Source organism: Panicum hallii, chromosome 9, assembly GCF_002211085.1.
Source record: "Panicum hallii strain FIL2 chromosome 9, PHallii_v3.1, whole genome shotgun sequence".
Lineage (NCBI taxonomy): Eukaryota > Viridiplantae > Streptophyta > Magnoliopsida > Poales > Poaceae > Panicum > Panicum hallii.
Genome location: NC_038050.1, coordinates 9,340,886 through 9,361,147, shown reverse-complemented (window position 1 = coordinate 9,361,147; position 20,262 = coordinate 9,340,886). Strand labels below are relative to the sequence as shown.

The 20,262-nt window shown below is 45.1% G+C and overlaps 3 protein-coding genes across 3 annotated transcripts; 2 read left to right on the top strand and 1 right to left on the bottom strand.

Annotated features, from left to right (window-relative positions):
• Positions 1-3,013: 3,013 nt before the first annotated feature.
• LOC112874645 (serine/threonine-protein phosphatase BSL2 homolog) lies at positions 3,014-11,522 on the bottom strand. Its single transcript, XM_025938095.1, has 21 exons — positions 11,114-11,522; positions 10,128-10,188; positions 9,907-9,985; positions 9,494-9,573; positions 9,322-9,416; positions 9,119-9,218; positions 8,718-8,787; positions 8,045-8,146; positions 7,881-7,962; positions 7,194-7,373; positions 6,315-6,579; positions 5,966-6,206; positions 5,644-5,814; positions 5,157-5,395; positions 4,854-4,938; positions 4,662-4,760; positions 4,366-4,565; positions 4,206-4,281; positions 3,981-4,116; positions 3,768-3,904; positions 3,014-3,678 (listed from the first exon to the last, which is right to left on the bottom strand). Exons 1-21 carry the CDS (start codon positions 11,520-11,522, stop codon positions 3,592-3,594), a joined length of 2,994 nt encoding a protein of 997 aa, XP_025793880.1. The 3' UTR covers positions 3,014-3,591.
• A 4,026-nt stretch (positions 11,523-15,548) lies between these two features.
• LOC112875795 (putative E3 ubiquitin-protein ligase SINA-like 6) lies at positions 15,549-18,350 on the top strand. The gene is made up of 3 exons (XM_025939768.1): positions 15,549-15,685; positions 16,933-17,037; positions 17,352-18,350. Exons 2-3 carry the CDS (start codon positions 16,936-16,938, stop codon positions 18,090-18,092), a joined length of 843 nt encoding a protein of 280 aa, XP_025795553.1. The 5' UTR covers positions 15,549-15,685; positions 16,933-16,935; the 3' UTR covers positions 18,093-18,350.
• A 610-nt stretch (positions 18,351-18,960) lies between these two features.
• LOC112876789 lies at positions 18,961-19,958 on the top strand. The gene has a single exon (XM_025940967.1). It carries the CDS (start codon positions 19,067-19,069, stop codon positions 19,733-19,735), a length of 669 nt encoding a protein of 222 aa, XP_025796752.1. The 5' UTR covers positions 18,961-19,066; the 3' UTR covers positions 19,736-19,958.
• Positions 19,959-20,262: the final 304 nt, after the last annotated feature.

The following is a 20,262-nucleotide window of genomic DNA, read 5'->3' as shown; positions in this document are numbered from 1 at the left end:
TTGTGTGAACAATGAGAGTTAAGGTTGTAAGGAGCAAAACTGTCCATAGTCTGAAAGCAGGGCAGCGTAACATGTTGCCGGCTCCACATTATACTGCACTCTCGGATCTTGGTGGAACTGGTCGGATGAGAGACTCGCGGATTTTGCAGTGCTGATGATAAGAAGAATACTGGACACTCATCATGGCGTGTGCGCGCGCGCATATAGGCACTCTAAGTTCATCACAGAATTTTGATTCTCGTACCTCACTACTCCCTCCATCCCAAATTATTAGTCGTTTTGACTTTTCTATATATATAAATTATACAACGTATATAAAAACTATATATCTAGAACTACTAAAATAACTAATAATTTAGGATGGATTGAATTTAGGATGGAGGGAGTAGTTTTGTGGTGATCTGATTCAGTTTTTCTCATTCAGAACATCTGAACGAGTGTCAGACTTCGCCTGATTCCAAATTTGAGTGAGGACATTCACGAGATGGGGTCATGGGGATGCACGATTTAGTAGCCATTTGAAATTGCTGCCAGTATTGGGAACATCATCTGGAACGCATGAACAATCCAAAGGAACCTCATATGAATGAGTGCTGTCCAAACCAGATGCTCAGTTTAGAGAACTTGGCGAGGGCTTGAATGTCTCGGCCGTTTTCGTACTGGCATCTCTCGGCCCGTTTTATCTCCCGTGAACTATAGCATATGTTTCTTGGTCTTTTTATCCGGGATTATTTTTATCTTTCTATGAACCTTTTCCTCCTGTTTCAACATGATTCCATGTGTTGGGTACCGTTTTCACCGAACTTGGCTGTTTTAGCACCGAGCATCCGTCGGCTCTTTTTTGCCTCTGATGAGCTATAGCACATGATCTTTAGCCGTTTTCATTCGGGACTGTTTTCATCCATCCATAATTTGTGTTCTCCTGTGGCAACATGATTCTATGCGCGAGTGCTGTTTCCGACCCTTTTCCATCGAACTCGGCTGTTTTGTTACCGAACACCTATTGTCCCGTTTTTTATTTTCCGGGGGTCATAGCACATGATTTTTGGCCGTTTTCATCCCTCTATGATCCATTTCCTCCTGTTTGAACATGGTTCCATGTGTGGATACCGTCTATAACCGTTTCTACCGAACTCGACCGTTTTTGATACCGGGTACCCATCGGACTGTTTTTACCTCCCGCGAGCTATAACACATGATTCTTGGCCGTTTTCTCCCGGAGCTGTTTTCATCTCTCGATGATCCGTGTCCTTCTGTGGCAACATGATACCATGTGTAGGCACCGTTTCTGACTATTTCCACCGAACTCAGCCGTTTTGGTACCGGGCACCCGTCGGTCCGTTTTTGCCCTCCCATGAGCTATAGCAGAAGATTCTTAACAGTTTTTATCTCTCCATGGTCCTTTTCCTCCTGTTTGAACATGATTCCATGTGTGGTACTGTTTATAACCATTTCCATCCAACTCGGCTGTTTTGGTACTGGACACCCGTCGGGACGTTTTTAGCCTCCCGTGAGTACCACACGATTCTTAGCCGTTTTCACCCGGGGCTGTTTTCATCCCTCCATGATCCGTGTTCTCTTGTGGCAACATGATTCCATGTGTAGATGACAGGGCTGTTTGGAGTGCTGCCCCACCTGCCACGGCGCGTCACACTTTTTCCGCCGCATGTGTGGCGGCCGTTTTGAGCGCCACAGGTTAGGCACGCCGTGGCAGGTGGGGCGGCACACCAAACAGCCCTGTCGTTTCTTACTAATTCCACCGAACTTGGCTTTTTTGGTACCGGACACATGTTGGCCCATTTTTTATCTTCCGTGAGCTACAGTACACGATTCTTGGCCGTTTTCATCCCTCTATGATCCGTTTCCTCCTGTTTGAATATGATTTCATGTGTGGGTGTCATTTATAACCGTTTTCACCAAACTCGTCCGTTTTGGTATCAGGCACCCGTCAGCTGTTTTTGGCATCTTGTGAGTTATAGCACATGATTTTTTATCGTTTTCACCTGGGGCTGTTTTTATCCTTCCATGATCCGTGTCCTCCTGCAGCAACGTGATTCCATGAAGTGGGGCTGTTTTTATCCTTCCATGATCCGTATCCTCCTGCAGCAACGTGATTCCATGAACTCGACCGTTTTGGTACCGGACACCCGTCGGCATGTTTTTGCCTCCCGTGAGTAGCACACGATTCTGGGCCGCTTTCACTAGGCCGTTTTCATTCCTTCATGATCCGTATCCTCCTGTGGTAATATGATACCATGTGTGGGTGCCATCTCGGACCATTTCCACCGAACTCGGCTGTTTTGGTACCGAACACCTATCGTCCCGTTTTTAACCTCGTGTGAGTTGTAGCATATGATTCTTGGCCGTTTTCAATCATTAGCCATTTTCATCCCTCTATGATCCATTTCCTCTTTTTTAAATATGATTCAATGTGTGGTTGTCGTTTCGGATCTTTTACACCGATTTAAGTTGTTTTGGTACCGGGCTCCCGTCGGCCCATTTTTTGACCGCCCGTGAATTATAACCCACGATTCTTAGCCGTTTCACTCGAGGCCCTGTCCAATAGCAATCCAATGGTACAAAATATATATTTGTTATTTTTAACTATAAACTGCTTCTGTTAATGAGTTTTTTCCATCTTTGAGTGGATCCTCTCCTTCGAGCGAATGGGCTTTATGATGAACTGGTTCAGCACATTTTATGTATTGCAAATTTTGCAGGGGCAAGGCAAATTAAGTTCTGAAACAACTCTGCTGCACCACCTTATTATATATCTAACCTATAAAGTTTAATACTTTTATATGGCCAATACAAGATACTTAATAGTGAAATTTGTTGTCGCCCTCGTGCATGTGGTCGCCTCTGTTCATTTGTAAGACCATTAGAAAGCATGTATTCTATTCTTATTTCATGCTGTCCCATTAAGCATACTAACAAACATGTCAGCACATAAAGAGTAAGCCAACATTGTTGGAGGAACAACTGATTCCGAAGGAAAAATGAGCATCAAAGATGGCAAGTAACAGCTCTTTTACCTCTAATAAATCAAACCGCAAACTCCTTTCGCCACCCAAAACTTTAAACACAAAATTGTACACATCAGCATCAGACTGAAATTACATTGAGGTTGGGAGGGCTATTATACACGATAACTGGACTGCGACCCCGCCAGGCAAATCCCTGTGGCAACTCAAAAATACTTTGCAACAAGAGGAAAATTCTAGGCCCGGAGAAAGAGAAAGGAAAGAATACCTAGTACAATAGCACTATTTCCTTTGTCATTCCAATTGGATGCAAAAAAAAACACATCATACACCGCCGCCCCCTATCCACCGAGCTGAGTATATACAAGTGAAGCCTCCCAAGGATCTTCTGATGAGTTCTATATGCACTGCTATTTGTGTTCGGTCAAATTAATTGGAGAGCGCTGTCCTAGACAAAGCTCCCTTCTAATAGCTTTATAGTCCGCTCTGCTCCCTGTACATCAATATGTGGCTGTGGGCCAGCCTCTGCCGAACACAAATGAAAATAGCAAGATCCTTCTGACTCAGGCTTCATATGGATCATACCAACCAATGTAAGGCGAATCTACTACATCCAGGCAAGAGAGCCTCGGTCATTAGCTACTGCTTGGGGACGGCCCCTGGTCGGAGTTGGTGGTCTGTTAGCATTAAGCTCCTGAATTCATTTCAGAGGTCATGGTGTTAAGAGGTGGACTGAAGCACAAAATTGTTTGGCGAAGGAATAACTCTGCTATTAGTGCTTACCTGCATCCATGTGTCCTCAATATGATCTGGTGATGCCTCGGGTGATGTAATTGCAGGGGGCAAAGGATGAATTAGTTTTGGCACGACCACAAGATCTCTACCCAAAACCAAGATTGCACCGGCATTATTTGCAGTACCTGTGAGCATCAATGTCAACAAATTGTATATTGAGCCAAGAGATCCAAAGCAGATCATCATAAGACAGATTCTCACCGCAGTAATTTGTCGCTGAGAAAAGAGTGATCAAGTGGCCTTGAGCAAAGCGCTCGAAGCCATCCATCACACATTCATGTGCTCGTACAATTAACTGAAGGTCATTGTTGTTGCAGAACTCCATAACACGATCAGGCTGGTAACAACAAAAATGTTATCACAAGAAAATCAAAGGGGCTGAAAGGACAAAAGACATACAAAACATATGGAGTGAAGAGCACCAACCCCAAATGTAACAAGACCAGGGCCCCGAGCATTGGGCCTCAGTCCTTCAACACTGTCGTTCTCTGTTGGATCAGACCTGTAAAAACAAGAACAAGCTCATCAATTGGAATAAATAGCCATTATGAAAGGGCGAGCTGGAGGAGTTGCTGAAAATGCTAACCACAGAAGATCCATGAGGACAACTGAGCCAGCTTCCATTGTAATTGGCCTTTGAAGATTCTCAATCTGCTCAACATGGTTGATTGACCGACCAATGCCACCATGCATACAGATGATTTTCTTTTCTATCAGTGCAGCCAAAGGAAGCCAATTGAATAGCCTATTCATTCGATGCCATGTCCAGATACCATCTCTCTCACCCTATTTTTGAGTAAAGAATATCAGCATAAGCACACACACACACAACGAGTAGAAGTAGGTGATTTTGTTAATTGCAGTACACAAAAAGGTAGTTACCATTCGCTCTATACATTCTATTCGGAAACCAAACAAAGCATTGATATCTGCAGCTTCATGATTCCCACGAATCAAATGTACATTTTGAGGATATTCAACCTGAAATACACGGTAGTTTGAATTTATACCTTAACCAGATTGCTGCATCAAAACAAGTCTACATAGTTTCAAGGCAAGTACACAGTACGATACCTTCAATGCAAGAAGAAGCGTGATGGTTTCTAAACTATGCTGGCCACGATCTACATAATCTCCCAAGAATAGATAATCAATGTAACTGCATGTTAAGAAAAAAATGAAAAATGAGCTGAAGAAACAAAGAGAAGAAAAATCTCCATCCAGAGTCAAGACTACAGGAATGACATGGGCCAAGAGTTCAGTCATTTAGGCACACTGAATGATAAAAGATCAGTGGCATATAAATAAAACACAAGAATTAACTACTAAAGATGCAGAAGTCACTCGTTTTGGTTATCAAATGAAAGAAACACTTACGCGATGTCTCCTGCAGTCGAAGGAGCACCATATTCATCAAACAACCTCATTAGGTCTCCAAATTGTCCATGTAAATCACCAAATATCTTAACAGGAGCTTTAAGCCGCAAAACGCTTGGTTCGCTTGAAAATATTCTCTCAGCACTGTCACATAGATCTGCAATTTCATTGCAGTCCAAGAAGAATTGCCTTCGGACAGGAGGCTTCCAGCCACGAGGTTTTAACAGAGATGCAATTACCTAGTAGCAGGCACATAACAAAAATGGACAGGTGTTTAAGTAACTGACTTTCATCTATCTCAACACCTAACAAGCATTGGAAATTCTAACTCATTAGATGCCACTATAAGGAGTATCAGAGCAGTCGGTCGGCTAGGATTCTAATCATTTATCACGCAAAAAGCCACAAAACATTTCCTATTTACCTGAACAAGCATTACTTTATTATTCTGTGAAAGTATATTATACTAGTGACAAGGTGAAAATACCTTTTTAGGAACACTGTTAATAGACATTTGTCTATCTAGTAGCTTCCTTGCTGCAGTTGCATTCTCTGGGGTGCCATAGCTGACCCTTCTTCCTTCATTTTCGAATTGGTCAATTGATAGCTGTCTGACCATACCACCTAAGGCACCTCCAGTTTCGGCAGCCACCACAACCTGCAACGTAAAAAATGTTAAAATAAAGTGTGATGCAATCATGCAAATAACTTCTGCTAGGATGGTGATAAAAGGTAAAGACACGTGGGGCACTAAATTGCCAAATGAAAATATAGATGGGGAAACAAGATGCAACATGTATTCTACTCACAGCTCTATGATGCAATCGAACTCCAGGTGGAGCTGTCATGTTATTAGAAAGAACACTGTCTGGTTTGATGAGGCTTGAATGTTTGCTGCTTGATGTTGAGTCTGGAGACTGCTCCTTGTCAGGCGAGTGCTCCATATCACCATTAACTTGCCTGGCCTTCACAGCAGCTAATGTAGCAGTGATTGCCTCCGCCTCTGCTGCTGATGCTTCAACTAAGTAATCCACACCTTTGCTTAACCTCCTGTGTAAGGTTTTAAACTCATCATATTGAAATAACTATTACAAAAATAATATTTACTTGCTCATGAAACAGCACAATACCAAACTCATAAAAAGTAGTTATATGTACCTCTGTCCCTGCAACACGGCATTCTCAGGGCTGATATCAGTATACATGTCTCCATTTACAGGAGGTGCAACTGGAGTCCCAAGAACTACAGCGCCATCAGGACCTGATTCCGTAGACGTTTGTCTTGTTCGTTCTTCGTACCTTCCAGGTGCTCGTCCCGCTTGCAGGTTTGTGGCTGCTGCACTTGCTGCTGCATGATTAGCAGCATTTGTTGTTTCAGCAGCAGCAAGATCCTCAGCCACAAGAAGATCATCCAGAAGTACCCCTACAGTACCAACTCTATGCGGTTAGCAACCAATAAGAAATAGTGCATCAAACCAAATCATGCAATGCTAGAAAGATTATAAACGCGATCATTACTACTCAAAATGAGAAACTGAACAGTAGAGAATACAGCAAAAGAAGGAAAAAGATAATTATGTGAGCTAAACAAAGTTCTCAAGGTGTAGTAGCCACTCTATAACACAATATCCACTCGATAGCATGCAACCACCCAAATAAAGAAAATGTTAACGTGATTATTTTGGCCGTCATTTATTTCAAGAACATACACTTTATTTATTTATTTTTGTCCAGTGAACTGGATGTGATAAATGGCATCTCATGGAAGAGAGTTGAAATAGAAGGATGGTATGTATTAATGTAAACAAGAGCACAAACAATTAGACTCTCAATGTCAAACAATTGATGACCCAGTAAAAGTCAACTCAACACACTGCACAGTATAATGCTAAATGAATAGGCCATGGTCAATTCACAATGATCTGTTTTTAACAATATACAACAAGTGACTGCAGCAATGATCACCAAGCAAAATGTGTGACATCATCAATGATACTAGACGTCAGATATGAAACATGGAAGACTAAGTTATCTTACCTCCCCGTAAACCTCCATAAATAAATATTAAATCATTAACAGCAGCTGCTGCATGCCTGCACCGTCGTGTAAGCTCAACAGCAGCATCACCACCTGCCGCATCTGCACTGTATCTTCCTGTTCTGGGAGTTGTAACAACTGACTTTGTGTCGCACCAGACTCCAGCAGCAGTGTCCAGTACTGAAACAAGTCGAATAGCACAAACTTAAAAAAAAAAAGATTACTGTCTACAATAGATTGGCACAGGAAGTAGAACCTGCTCTAGTTAGCTATGTGGATACATATATAAACAGGGCAAGACAATTGAAATGCTAGCAGGTTGTATCAGTACTCCATCATAGATAACAGAAAAGAATACAGGACAACATATTGATATAATTAGCAAGTGGTTTAGGGATGAAATGTTGAAAGTAACTAGAGTAGTTAGGATATTCAGGTACATCTAGAATGCAGATATTTTAACAGAAATGGATATACAAAACTAACAACAGGAGATAAGCACTAATTTAGATGTGTTTGAAAAGAAAATGAACTGAATACGGTGCATGATACTTGATTGAGCTTGGAATGAATGGACTCGTTTAATGGCTGTTTCAGTGAATGATGGCAGCACAGTACATTTTTCAGAAGGTACTTCACAACTTGATACATAAAATGTGAGTCACTTCAAGGTTTTAAAACCAGAACCTGCAACACTCGAGGAGTCTTCCACCATCCGCCCACCTCCAAGAGCACCTCCCGACACATGAAGTCGTGCATTGACAAAAACCTAATGAATAGCAAATAGCAAGCATTACACAAAGACCACAGTCAGGACTTATAAAAATTAATAAGACTGAGAAAAAGCTTACAGCTGCATGTTGGTATCTGGGCGATGGAGAGACACCAGGAGCAATTGCCCATTCCCAGCGCCCATCTCTATGTTTCGCAAGACCATATGCACTTGACAGGGGCTGTAGGTTTTGCAAAACACATATAAAAATTAAAAATAAAACTTGTACTTAATACCAATTCAATGAAACTGTCAATATTGACATTTGACAAATAGACTGCTATATCTAGGTTATAGAACCAGGTGTAATTATTTGTGTAGATAACATAATGATCATTGCATACATACAATGGAGCTCTTCTACTATGTTTTTTTTTCAATTCAAGCAAATAGCCATCTCCACGACATAAATCTTTTCTCAAATGGCAGAAAAGGTCGCTACTTGTCAAATGAATTATTACAGGATAACTAAGCATCATATATAGTTGAGTTAGTTTCCTCTTAATGCAGTTCGACAAGTACAACTTTGGTCATTTCCCATTTGATATGTCCGCTTCTTCTGTAGCTACTGTTTCATAAAAAATTCCAACTTCAGACATAGGAATGAAACCTTGTCAGGATGGTGTGGCTCTAAATGTTAACAGAACAAAAACTTCGGAGGTATTACTTTCAGAAGCAGTGACACTAATTACTTAGTAAACAGTAACACTTTTTTTCTATGAAGAAGGTTTCAGTAAATATCAATTACATACCACACTATTCGCATCCCTCCCACCACAAAGTAAGAGGAGACCATCAGAGCGCGCGCTTGCAGTGGCATACCTGAACAACAGCAACACACAGGAAAATGGAGAACATCAAACTAACAATTTACAGTAAAAACACTGAAAGAATGTGAACGCATGCAGAGGTCGGATCACAAGCTGATTGGCAACATAGTGGTTAACACTGCCAAAGCAAGCTACCCTGTGCCGTACAAAATAATAGCAGATTGACTTGCAGATATTCTCATAGAGAACTTATAAAGCAACAGGGCATAAGATGGTCAATACAGTAAAATTTATTGTCATGGAAATATTATGAAGTTTTAAGTCAGTGAGCAAATACATTATTCTTACTCAATTTAAGTACCTATTCCTACAGGCATACTTACATGCATGGAGGCGGTCCTTCACCTTCTGGTTCAAGTTTCCTCCATTCATATGGCTTAGCTGCAGTATCAAGAGCCCATACATCCGCTAGAGGTCGCTTCCCTAAAGACATGCAAACGGTTCCAGTAATGACCATTCATGGCGTGTCTTAGCGCAGAAAACGATATTTGAAAATTTACAAATGTCTAAGGGAGCAGTGCATTACCATCATTTCCACCAATAGTCAATAAAAATCTCTGCCCAACCAAGGCCATCACATGACCATATCGTGGACCCGGACCAGGCCCTTGTACCACCACTCTGCATATGTGTAACAACCTTAGCAACGATAAAAGACATGCAATTCTAGACTCAAGTCAGTGGAGAATGCTAATCACCTGTGCCATCGTGGTCGTTGCTGTGTAAGGTCTAGAACATGAAGATCCTCTGCAGATAAACCGGCAGGGCCAATTCCACCCTGAATTGTAAGAAGAATATAACTGACATGAGATTTCTGCGTCCACCCTCATGAAAACAGTCTCTAACATCTAAAACTGCAGTTTGCTAGGTGTATCAGGTATCAACTACTGGCTAATGGCTACTTCAACTGGGTTTGCTTGGAGATATGATTGATGCGGGCTACTGGCTAAAGTGGGCTCGAGTTTAAAGAATATGACAAATATTTATACCGCAAAAAAGGACAAATATTTGTTTAGAATAATAAGTAATAGAACTGTTTGTAACAAATAATAAATTCGACGCCAACCTAGTCAGCAAAACAATGCAACCAGTAGTAGAAGAAAAGTAATACCTGAATGACCACCATGGTTCCAACTGCAGTTGCCACATGTGCAGCTCTTGGTGAAGGAGGCTCGCCAAGTGGGGTAAGCCTAACACGGTATTGTTGTAGTTTTAGAAATATTTGAAGATTTCCGAATACTGCCAATGCTACCCTAAACGACAAACAACTAAAGTAGCACGCTAAGTTACTAGATGCAGAAAAAGGTCAAAATCGATATGGTAATACTCTACCTGCTCCACTTGTTTGATGACACGTCATAACAATGGACGTCTGCTGTCGCGCCAGCAAGACCTGCAATGGAAGACATCAGTGAGGAACTGACCTTTATATTTGGCTGGGAAACAAAATTAGCATTCCACACCAGCAGCGGATATCATTCACTTTATTTTGAAGTAAAGTGTAAAAATCCAGGCAACTAAATTCCTTTTGTACATTGCAGAAAGTTTCTAATTGGGAACCTAAAGAACAAATGAGCCTTTAAATTTCTGACCAGTGCCAGTTGTGAAACAGCTCCATACGCCTTCTAACTTGCCCATCCAATTGTGCTAGGAAACTAAAATAGGCACAAAGTGATAAATTGCACCCTGGATAACAACCAATTTGGCTCCAAGAAAAGTAAATATTCCTTGAAGAGAACCAATCATCATAACCTATAGGCATCCAAAAACTTTAGCTAGTAGCATGATGAAAGCAAACTATCAGGTAGAGTACTGCTCAATTTAATCTATACATAAAACAGAATTGCAATCTTTTTCTCAATAAACAATTTTTGATAGAGCAAACAACCAAACAGCACATGAATTCACTGTTTTGGCCACTGAAATTCAATTCAATTCCTTAGAAAAGCTTTAATGCATTCCTACCTGGTAGAACTAGCATCTAAATAGCATGATGGCTTTATATTTACTTTTACTTCGTGAATAAGGATGAAACCATCTTACAACTTTCAAGTGCCACTAGATCAGAATGACAGTACCCAGAAATGCAACAGTAATTTTGAGTAAATAGCTTTAAGCCTGTAAGTCCATGTCAAAAATGAATTTTTGAACTTCATAAACCAGAGAACCAAAGCTGCTCAAAATACATTGCATCCCAAAATTCAGCCCAGAACAGGTCCTAACTGAATTCCAAGCATGCCCAGAACGGCCCTACCCACGAGAGAAGGTATATTAACGTTCCAAAATCAGAAAGCATAAGCCATAAGATAGAGGCGTACGGATCCCCGCGCTCCCAGCAGAAGAGGGCGGCGTGGCAGAGTTCCCCTCGAGCGCGGTGGCGCCACCAAACAGGATCAGCCTCGGTCCGATGTACCCCGGCGTGCCCTCCTCCCCGACGGCCGGTACCGCCGTGAGCGTGTGCCCGCACCGGCAGCCTGGCCCGTCCTCCTTCTTCTCGATCACCGCGTTCACCACCGTGTACCCGGGCGCCGGCCTCGGCCCCGGCCCCGCAGCCCCTACAGCCGCCGGATTCGGGGCCGCCGCGGGCGTTCCGGGTGTCCCGGGCGTCGACGGCGCGGACGACGAGGTCTCGCTCCCCGACCCTGAGCCGCCGGCGCTGGCGGCCGCCGCCGCCGCCGCGTCAGAGTCGGAGTCTGACTCGGTCGTCATGCGCGAGTCCACGTCCATTCCTCAGCAGCTAGCGGCCTCCCCGGGCCACGCTAGGGCTCGCAGGCCCCGAGATCTCGGCACGCGCCGGCGACGCAGGCAGGGTCCCCCGCCCTACGACGCGGTCGGCATCGCCGGAACCCTAGATTCCCCCGCACCGGGCAGCGCGATTCGCCCGCGTTCCGCCTCGCCCCGCGGCGCCGATCACGAGGGAGGAGCCAGGCGAGGAGCGAGCGCCAAGGCAGGAAGGCTTCCCCCGCCTCGGGAATTGCGGTGGAGGAGGGGGAGGGGGGGCCGCTCCGCTCCGGAGGCCGCGGGCAGCGCGCGGTGGGCGAGGGAGCGGGGGAATTCGGGGGATTCGCGGGGGCCGACCTGCAAATCTGGGAGGGACGAGGGGTGCGGGGTGGACGGCCCCTCGCGTTTGGCCTGGCTTGGTTTGGAGACGGGCCGCGACGGGAGGAAGGGGACGGGAGGACGAGGTGGAAGAGAGAGAAGAGTGGGAGAATTGGGGAGGAAAGGAAATTTTAGCAACGTCTTTTTTGGTTTCGCTCGGGGCGGTTTTACCGTTCCGCCCCCCGCGCTTCGCCCGTTTTTTCGAAATGCAGCCCGGCGTGGGCGTCGTGCTGCCGTTGCTGTCGGATAACGCGGCGCCAGTGCCAGTACGTGGTCACGCAAGCCGCGCTTGCCTGATGAGGTGCGGCGCGGATTTGAGTGTGATTGCGCAACCCCACTTGCCACGAGCCGGGTTCCATTGCAGCAGTAGTACTTTCTTCCCTCTATTTTAAAATGTATTAAAATATAGATTATTTTAAAAAATTTAGATTTATAGTAGTTACTATGTATCTGGATATAATATATATCTAGATGCGTAGCAAAATTTATAAATATAAGAAAGCTAAAACGATCTATATTTTGGAACGAGGGGAGTAGTAAAGTCCAGAAATAAGGTTAATTGAGTTTTGAGAATGATTCAATGATGACTTGCCATAAAGAATGTGAATGAGTTGATGAACTTGTGAGAAGAATAATGATTCTACAAAGAACATGAGATCTACTACGTATTTCTTTCTTTATAAGCCAAGCTGATCATGGCATGATTTTGTCTAAACTCATATATGAATTGTATCACGTCACTATTAAAAATTGTATGGATTTTATGATTGAACGTGCCCAGCTGGTATGGTAAGATTCTTTGAATATGTTCATCTGGATTCAAGTCCTCGAGTCGGCGCGGTATTCATATTTTCTAGATTTATTACAGTATTTAACTTACGTTATACGTTATTCTTTTAGTGATATGCGATATGTCGGTTTATAGTAGATCTGGTCATCCGTCAGGTCGGGTCGGGTTAGGCTCGGGTCGCGGGTTTTTTTCTTCGGCCCGAGCCCGGCTCGACATGTGGTCGGGTCGGGTCGGGTAAAACCCGATTTTTAAGTATAATTTTCGGGTCGGGTCGGGTTGGGTTGAGTATTTTCGGGTTTTAGGTTAAAAATTTTGGCCCAAGCTCGGCCCATACATTGGTTGGGTCGGGTTTTTTCGGGCGGCCCATGATCAGGTCTAGTTTACAGCGAGGTGCTTGCAGTAACTTCGTCAATCTCGAGATTTGTTAGTTGAATCTCTTAGGTCTACGTTTGTACCTTGTTTCGTAAATTTGGTGTGCCCTTACCTACTGCATCATTTGACCTCGATGTCAATCAACACCAAAATGGTGAAAATAAATACTCCCAAATCTTAACAGATAGGAGGCAGTACCGTCATTAGACATAGAAATTGAACTATAAACGTACCATGGTTATGGTTAGTGGACCCAAAATATCGAGACTCTTGCATGACCGCATGCTAATATTTTGGCCAGGTACAACGTGAGCATTTGGGCATGCCCTTTGAGGAGTTTTTACTTTCCCTCTTTTATTTAACAAGGTACAAACACTAACATATTATATTTACGCGCGCATACTCTATTTCTGCAAGCGACTTTGAAAGTTCGACCCGTTGTTATTTTATTTTGCTACTATGGATGCTCACATTAGTGCCTAGACAGCCAAGATCTGCAGGTTTTAGTGTTAAAACGAATTATCGAAGCATAGATAGATAGATATCAGTATGAAAAATAGTTGTTCCCATGAGTTGAGACTCTTATGTAAGTACTTCGTCACTCGCTCTTTCTCTCATAACATCTTTACACTGTGTGCTTGGAGAAGGTGTTTAATGATAAAACCAATTTTTTCCACTATATTGTTTGCACCCATTGCGCTTAAAAGGTGGATATGATGGTTAATTTCTATTGGTGCTTAATAATATGCTAACAAGGTGATTGATCCTATTCAAGCACCTAGCTTGCATTGTAGATTTACTTATCAGTACTTAACACTATGGTAACTATCTCTGTAGGAACTCGCGGCTGAGCACCTTGCGTGGATACAGCTACCGATCAAAATGTCAAATACGTGAAATTTTTAGGCTAACTGTATGTGGTATTTCCAAAGAATTTTCACCACGTAGATTTTAATTTTTTCCAACTTTATTTAAAAGCGTCCGGCGAGAAAAGATCTAAGAAACAAGAATTTAATAGTGCGGGCATACGACCTCTTGTTACATAATATGACCACCTTGCTTTGATTGCACACATAAGATTTATGATCCGTTTTGGCACGACTTTATTCGATTCGTCATGCCATGCGTGGTGAAGTGCTAAAATAAACTAGAAATCAGAGGAAGTTTTTTTTTCTTCACCGACCGTAGCTTCTCTATCCACTGAGCTTGGCTGGGAGAAACTATCTCCAATACGCCCTTGGAATTGTCACGCTCGGGCTAGATCACCCGGACAATCGGAGGGTGCATCTGCAAACGAGAGAAAAAGAAAAGCGCAAAGCAAAATCCCGCCAACGAAGGGGGCGCCGTGCCCGGCACCCGCGGACCGTGCAAGGGATCCCAAAGGTGACAGCAGCTGTCGCGCGTCGCGCCGCCGGATCGCTTCCATCCGGCACGCGCGCCGCTATATTTTCCACTCCGACCCTCGAATTCCAGAGAAAACACACGACGCATCCCCTGCCTGGTGCCGCTGCCGCCCCAAGGGACGGGGAACGGGGACACGCATGCCGCAGGACAGCGGGGCGGAGGGATGGCGCGCAGCTGGCGACGGCGCGCCGGGCGGGCCCCGCCCCCCGCGTGGGCGAACGGGTAAAGCAAGCATGGCCGGCCCGGCGGCCGCAGACGAGACGATCCCCCGCCGTACGCCAACCCGAAATCCCAGTTGGCTTGACGAGGTCAACCTGCAGGCAGACGGCACGGCAGCAGGCCACAGGCCGGACAACTTGGGAGGTGTCAGCGTCAGCTGCCGGTTCAGGCGATGAGGCCAAGATGCACTCAAAATGCTATAATTTTTACACTCTCTCTTCATCATATTAATTTTGGAACCTATGCATGGAGCAGTAAATGTATGTAAAAAAATAATTAATTGCATAGTTTAATTGTACATCACGAGACGAATCTTTTAAACCTAATTAGTCTATAATTAGATAAAATTTGTCAAATACAAACGAAAACGCTACAGTTCCAAATGTTATAAAGTTTTGCAATCTAAACTCGGAGCCTGAGGCCGTGAGCGGGGTGGGTGATACAGCTAGTACCATTCTACCGGCCTACCAAACCACGCCCCCGAATGATTGTTGGTAGCCGTCATGCAGCGGTTGAAGCGAACAGTAAAAATAACATCACGGAAAAAGGCCCACGTCAGCACCATGTTGTGGGTTCGGTTTGCTCCTGCAATAATTGTACTGTAGGGGGACAACGGTAGCCGTTGACCTTTTCTTCGAGTCTTGCGATACTCGTTGACCTATTCCGTACTGCCTAGTAGGCAATATACTATCAGAAACAGGTACTACACTTGGGATGAGCGGTGCGTCAGCAGGTGCAGTTCACTCCCCGGGGCTTCCCGGCAAACCCAATGCAGTAAGTAGGTGGGCCTCCGCGGCCCACCGAAAGCAACGGGCAGAGGCCTTCGAATTCAAGCCCATTTCTCTCCAGTCCCGTTGCTGCCTAGCATAAGCCTGCCGTCGTCCCGTCCGTTCCCCTCCTTCCCTGCGTTCTCGACGGGCTCTGATCAACGCGAAGGAGGGGGTGCCGGCGACGGGGCACTCCGCCAGCAGCGCCTAAGCCTTCGAGAGGCGGCCAGGTGTTTCAGGTGAGGCTACGCCCCTCCGTGCTCGCGACAATTTGGCTCCCTCCTCCTCAGGACTGATACTGCGGTTCCTACGGTTAGTCGTTAGGGTTTATGCCGCGCCAAAATGGAGTAAATTTTACAGCATTCGTATACTTCAGTGTCGAATTACCATGGTACTAATACCGCATACGTGCGCTGTGAAGGATTTTCTTTGTTGGTGTGGGACGCATTGTGTAGGAACCGAGGACATGGGGGCAAAGCAGCCCCTGTATTCCTGTTCTGAACAGGAGATAATCGAAATGGGAGTAGTTGTTACTGCTAGGTGTGGAATTATGCCAAGGTACCATGCGCTTGCGGCTTGCCACAGAAAGTTTGGACCTGGACCTTGTTCCTGTTTCTAGTGCCAACCACTCCTATGTGATATATGAACATGGCACGATTAACTCCGCATCAGAAGAACATGATCACTTCCGATGTTTATCTGACTTGATAAAATCCCTGCATTCCTTTCAAAAAAATAAAATCCCTGCATCAGACTTGCTTTACCTTGATAGTTTTTGTCTTGATTTGTCTGGAGCCAGGTGCCCATGACGGGTATAAACAAAACTTACTGACTTAGCTTAACAAAGGGATCGAATTTGTTTAATGAAAACATGCTGAATACCTTGTTGTTGAATAGATCGCTTATGCCATTATGTGTATGCGCCTTCACTATTATTAGTCTGGATCACCTCCTGGTCGCAGGAGTCACTAGACATACTATGTGCAGCCAGGCTCACAGGTGATCGCTATGCGTGATTCAACAAAAGAACTTGGTTAAGGGATTTGTGGTGGTCTATCATTTTTAAAACGACTGTGGTGATCTATCATTTTTTAAAACGACTGTGGTGATCTGTCAATGTTTGAACAAAAATTGACTGTGTTGCCCTGTGGGTATTCTGTCACGATACAGTAGTGCAAACTGTTTATAGTGTAATGATGAGTTGATGACTAGGCTTGGCTGTTAAGCTAGTGAGATTTGGGTCAATAGGAAGGCATAATCAGTAAGGAATGTATGTTACCATTTTATTTTATTTTGTTTGCTTTTCATAAGATTCTATTGCTTGGAAATTCCTGTTCAGAATTCTGATTCCTGGCCCTTCCATCCAAGCGGCCACAATAATAAGGATGTATGTTAACACTAAGAAGGGATGGAACTATTCTGGTCGGTACAGTATGTTGACCTTTTTGTTGCGCTTGCAATATCAAGTAAGCTAGTGGTTTTGCAGGTGATGGAGCCAAAAGGGGAAACTAAGGTGGATGGAGTGAGAATGGCAATGGGTGCCTTGGACTGCCCCGTCTGTTATGAGCCCCTTGAGCCTCCGATTTTCCAGGTACACACAGTAGATATATATGAATTATGAATAGCATCGAGTTAATCTCTAAGAAGTAAGAACATCAGGCCAACAAAGTCTTTTTATTGACTCCCTCTGAAAAATGAAATCTTCTATGGAACTACCAAAGGCAATTTGTTAATTTCTGAAGAACATCAGATCTGTTTGTTTGTTGTATTGATCTGCCAAAAACAGAATAACTAAGGTTGCACTTTGCAGAAGATGTATACTATCTGTGCTTTTGTCAAATTGCATGTTGCTTCAGTCAAAGAGATTCTCTCACGAGGGTTTATTTAATGGTTCCAATATTGCAGTGTGGTGTGGGGCATTTGATCTGCAAATTATGCTACGCCAGGCTCGAGAAGTGCCCCCTATGCACAAGAACTGCCTTTGAGCGCTGCTACGGCATGGAGCGTGTTGTCAAATCCGTTGAGGTTCCTTGTTGCTTTGCCAACAACGGATGCACCAAGAAGATCGCCTACTTCAACAAGAAAAGGCACGAGAAGGCGTGCCGGCATGGGCTGTGCTTCTGCCCGGAACCCGGCTGCGGCTTCACTGGGCCAGTGGTGGCGCTGGCGAACCATGTCGCCACCCGCCACAAGTGGCCGTCCATAAAGTTCAAGTACTTTGAGCAGTTCAATCTCCCCCTCCAGCCAGGCCCACGCGTGCTCCGCGCCCCGGACGGCAATGTTTTCCTCATGAACTTGACGCCCGCGGAGCCCCTGGGGCACACAGTCTCCCTCGTCTGCATCCAGCCGGAGGCCACAGACTCGAGGTTCGGGTGCTCGATGGTCTTCTCGTGCTTCACGGGCCACCACCAGATCTCAACGCTGGATGCCGTGAGAAGCTCGTCCCTGTCTGATGGGATGCCAAAGGACTTCTTCTGCGTCGTGCCCAAGGCTAGAGGCACTGATATCTCTCTCCGAACCACCATAGATAACGAGTTGGTGTATGATGACGAGGACGAGCAGGAGGATGAGGATGATGATGATGAGAGCTACGACGAGGATGAGGATGAGTTAGAAGATGATTCCGACGAATGTCTGATGATCTAGGCAGTGCTCTTCTAGTCTTCTAGTTTACAATTATTTAAGGTTCGGATCTTCGTCTGGACACGTCGATGTCTAAGCAAACCATGGTTTATTTGATGAGTACTTGAATTTCTGTCGAGTGTTTTTATTCATGTTCTCGTAGGAAAACCTGATACCATGGTTTTTATTCATGGTTTATGTAGCGTATTGTATCTGGTTCTGTAGTGATACTGAAGAAAGTCAGAAACCATGCTGCCGCCCGGGCAATTTGGTGCCAAATCTTGTTCCAGATGTTTTTGGCTTCACATATCTCAAATGTCAAAACCGGCATACAGATGTAGCAGCACAAAGGCTGGTTACAATCGAGAGTTTATATACACATGACACATGTACAATCGGAGTAGGTCAGAGAAAAATTGCAGACCAAATAAAAATATACGGTCTGTTCGGATCAAGGTGCGTACACTTTCCCGTCACATCGCATGTTTGGACACTAATTACAAGTATTAAATATAGACTAATTATAAAACCAATTATATAAATGGAGACTAATTTGCTAGACGAATCCATTAAACCTAATTAGTTCATGATTTGGCAACATTATGCTACGGTAAATATATGCTAATGATAGATTAATTAGGCTTAATAGATTTTTCTCGTGAATTAATCTTTATTTATACCATTAGTTTTATAGTTAGCTCATATTTAATCCTCTAATTGGCATCTAAACATCCCAAACAGCCTCCGCTACTGCTACTATATAGGAACGTGGTGTCTGAGAAGAAGCTATCTGCACGAGCAGCAGATAGATTTCATCAGAAGATGGTGTCTGCTTCAACTCAACATGGGCTGGGCTTTCTTTCTCCATATATCCATCCGGGTTATCCCTTGTGCTCGTTTAGGCCCAACCCCTGTCTGACGCACTCGGTTTCTCGAAGCAGGGTTTAAGCTTTCTTCATCGCACAGCCGCCGCGATCTGACCCCAAAACCCTAGCGCCATGGGAGCCGCCGCCTCCGCCTCGCCCCCTCCTCCCCTAGAGGCAGCCACGGCCGCCTCCGATCCTCCTACTCCTCCCCCGGTGGCCGCCGCGCCACCAGCCAAAGAAGATCCCCAGCACTCCGCCACCGCCCCCGCGGCCGGCGGCGCTGCGGACGGTGCGTCGGCGGGAGCGCCAGCCGACGCCGGTGGAGGCGACGCGGCCGATGCCGCGGAGACGGTGGTCTTGGACGCCTCCACGGCGGCCGGCGAGGCAGGGGAGGGGGAGGAGGAGCAAGGGGAGTGCGGGTTCTGCCTCTTCATGAAGGGCGGCGGGTGCAAGGAGGAGTTCGTCGCGTGGGAGAAGTGCGTGGAGGAGGCGGAGGCCGAGACGGTCGGCGTCGACGTCGTGGAGCGGTGCCAAGACGTCACGGCCGCGCTGCGGAAGTGCATGGACGCGCACGCCGAGTACTACGAGCCCATCCTCCGAGCCGAGCGCGCCATGGCCGCGGACCTCGAGGCCTTTCAGGCCCAAGAAGCCGCCTCCTCCGACTCCCCGGCGCCGGCGTCGGAGGAAGGCCAGAAGAAGCAGGCGGCCGACGCAGCAGCGCCGCCGTCGGAGAAAGACCAGGAGAAGCAGGTAGCCGAGGTGGCGGTCTCGGAGAAGGAGAGCAGAGATCCTGCAGCCTGATTGGGTAAAAAGGCGGTAGCATCTTGAATTTTTTGGTGAGGGTTTTGAGGATGTGCATTTCATTTCTTCTTTCGAGTATCAATTAAACTGTCATGATCGGAGTGATTGGTGGCCGGCGAGGGAGATAGATCTCTGCTCTCTCTACATGAAGATGTGATTCTTTCTGGTGAAGTCAAATTATACGTGTTGCCAGACGAATTCTAACTCTGGCAAATTATACAGACATCTCATGCTTGAATATTCTGATGATTTGATGGCTCCAAATTACTGATCGCATTGACCTTTGTGAATGCTTTGATGTTGAAATTGATCTTCTGCTACCCGCAAAAAAAAGTTTCATCAACTATAAGTCCTTGCCAATCACTCCATCAGCAAAAAATAGCAGGAGGGCAATCTTTGTTTGCATTAGCTGTGTTGCTGAAGTTTCAATTGTGACCCTCTTAAACGTTCTTGGGGTTGTTCTGGCATTTTCAGACCTTACTGGTCACGCAGGTGCTCTGTCTTCCATATACTTGTTGGATTTGAAT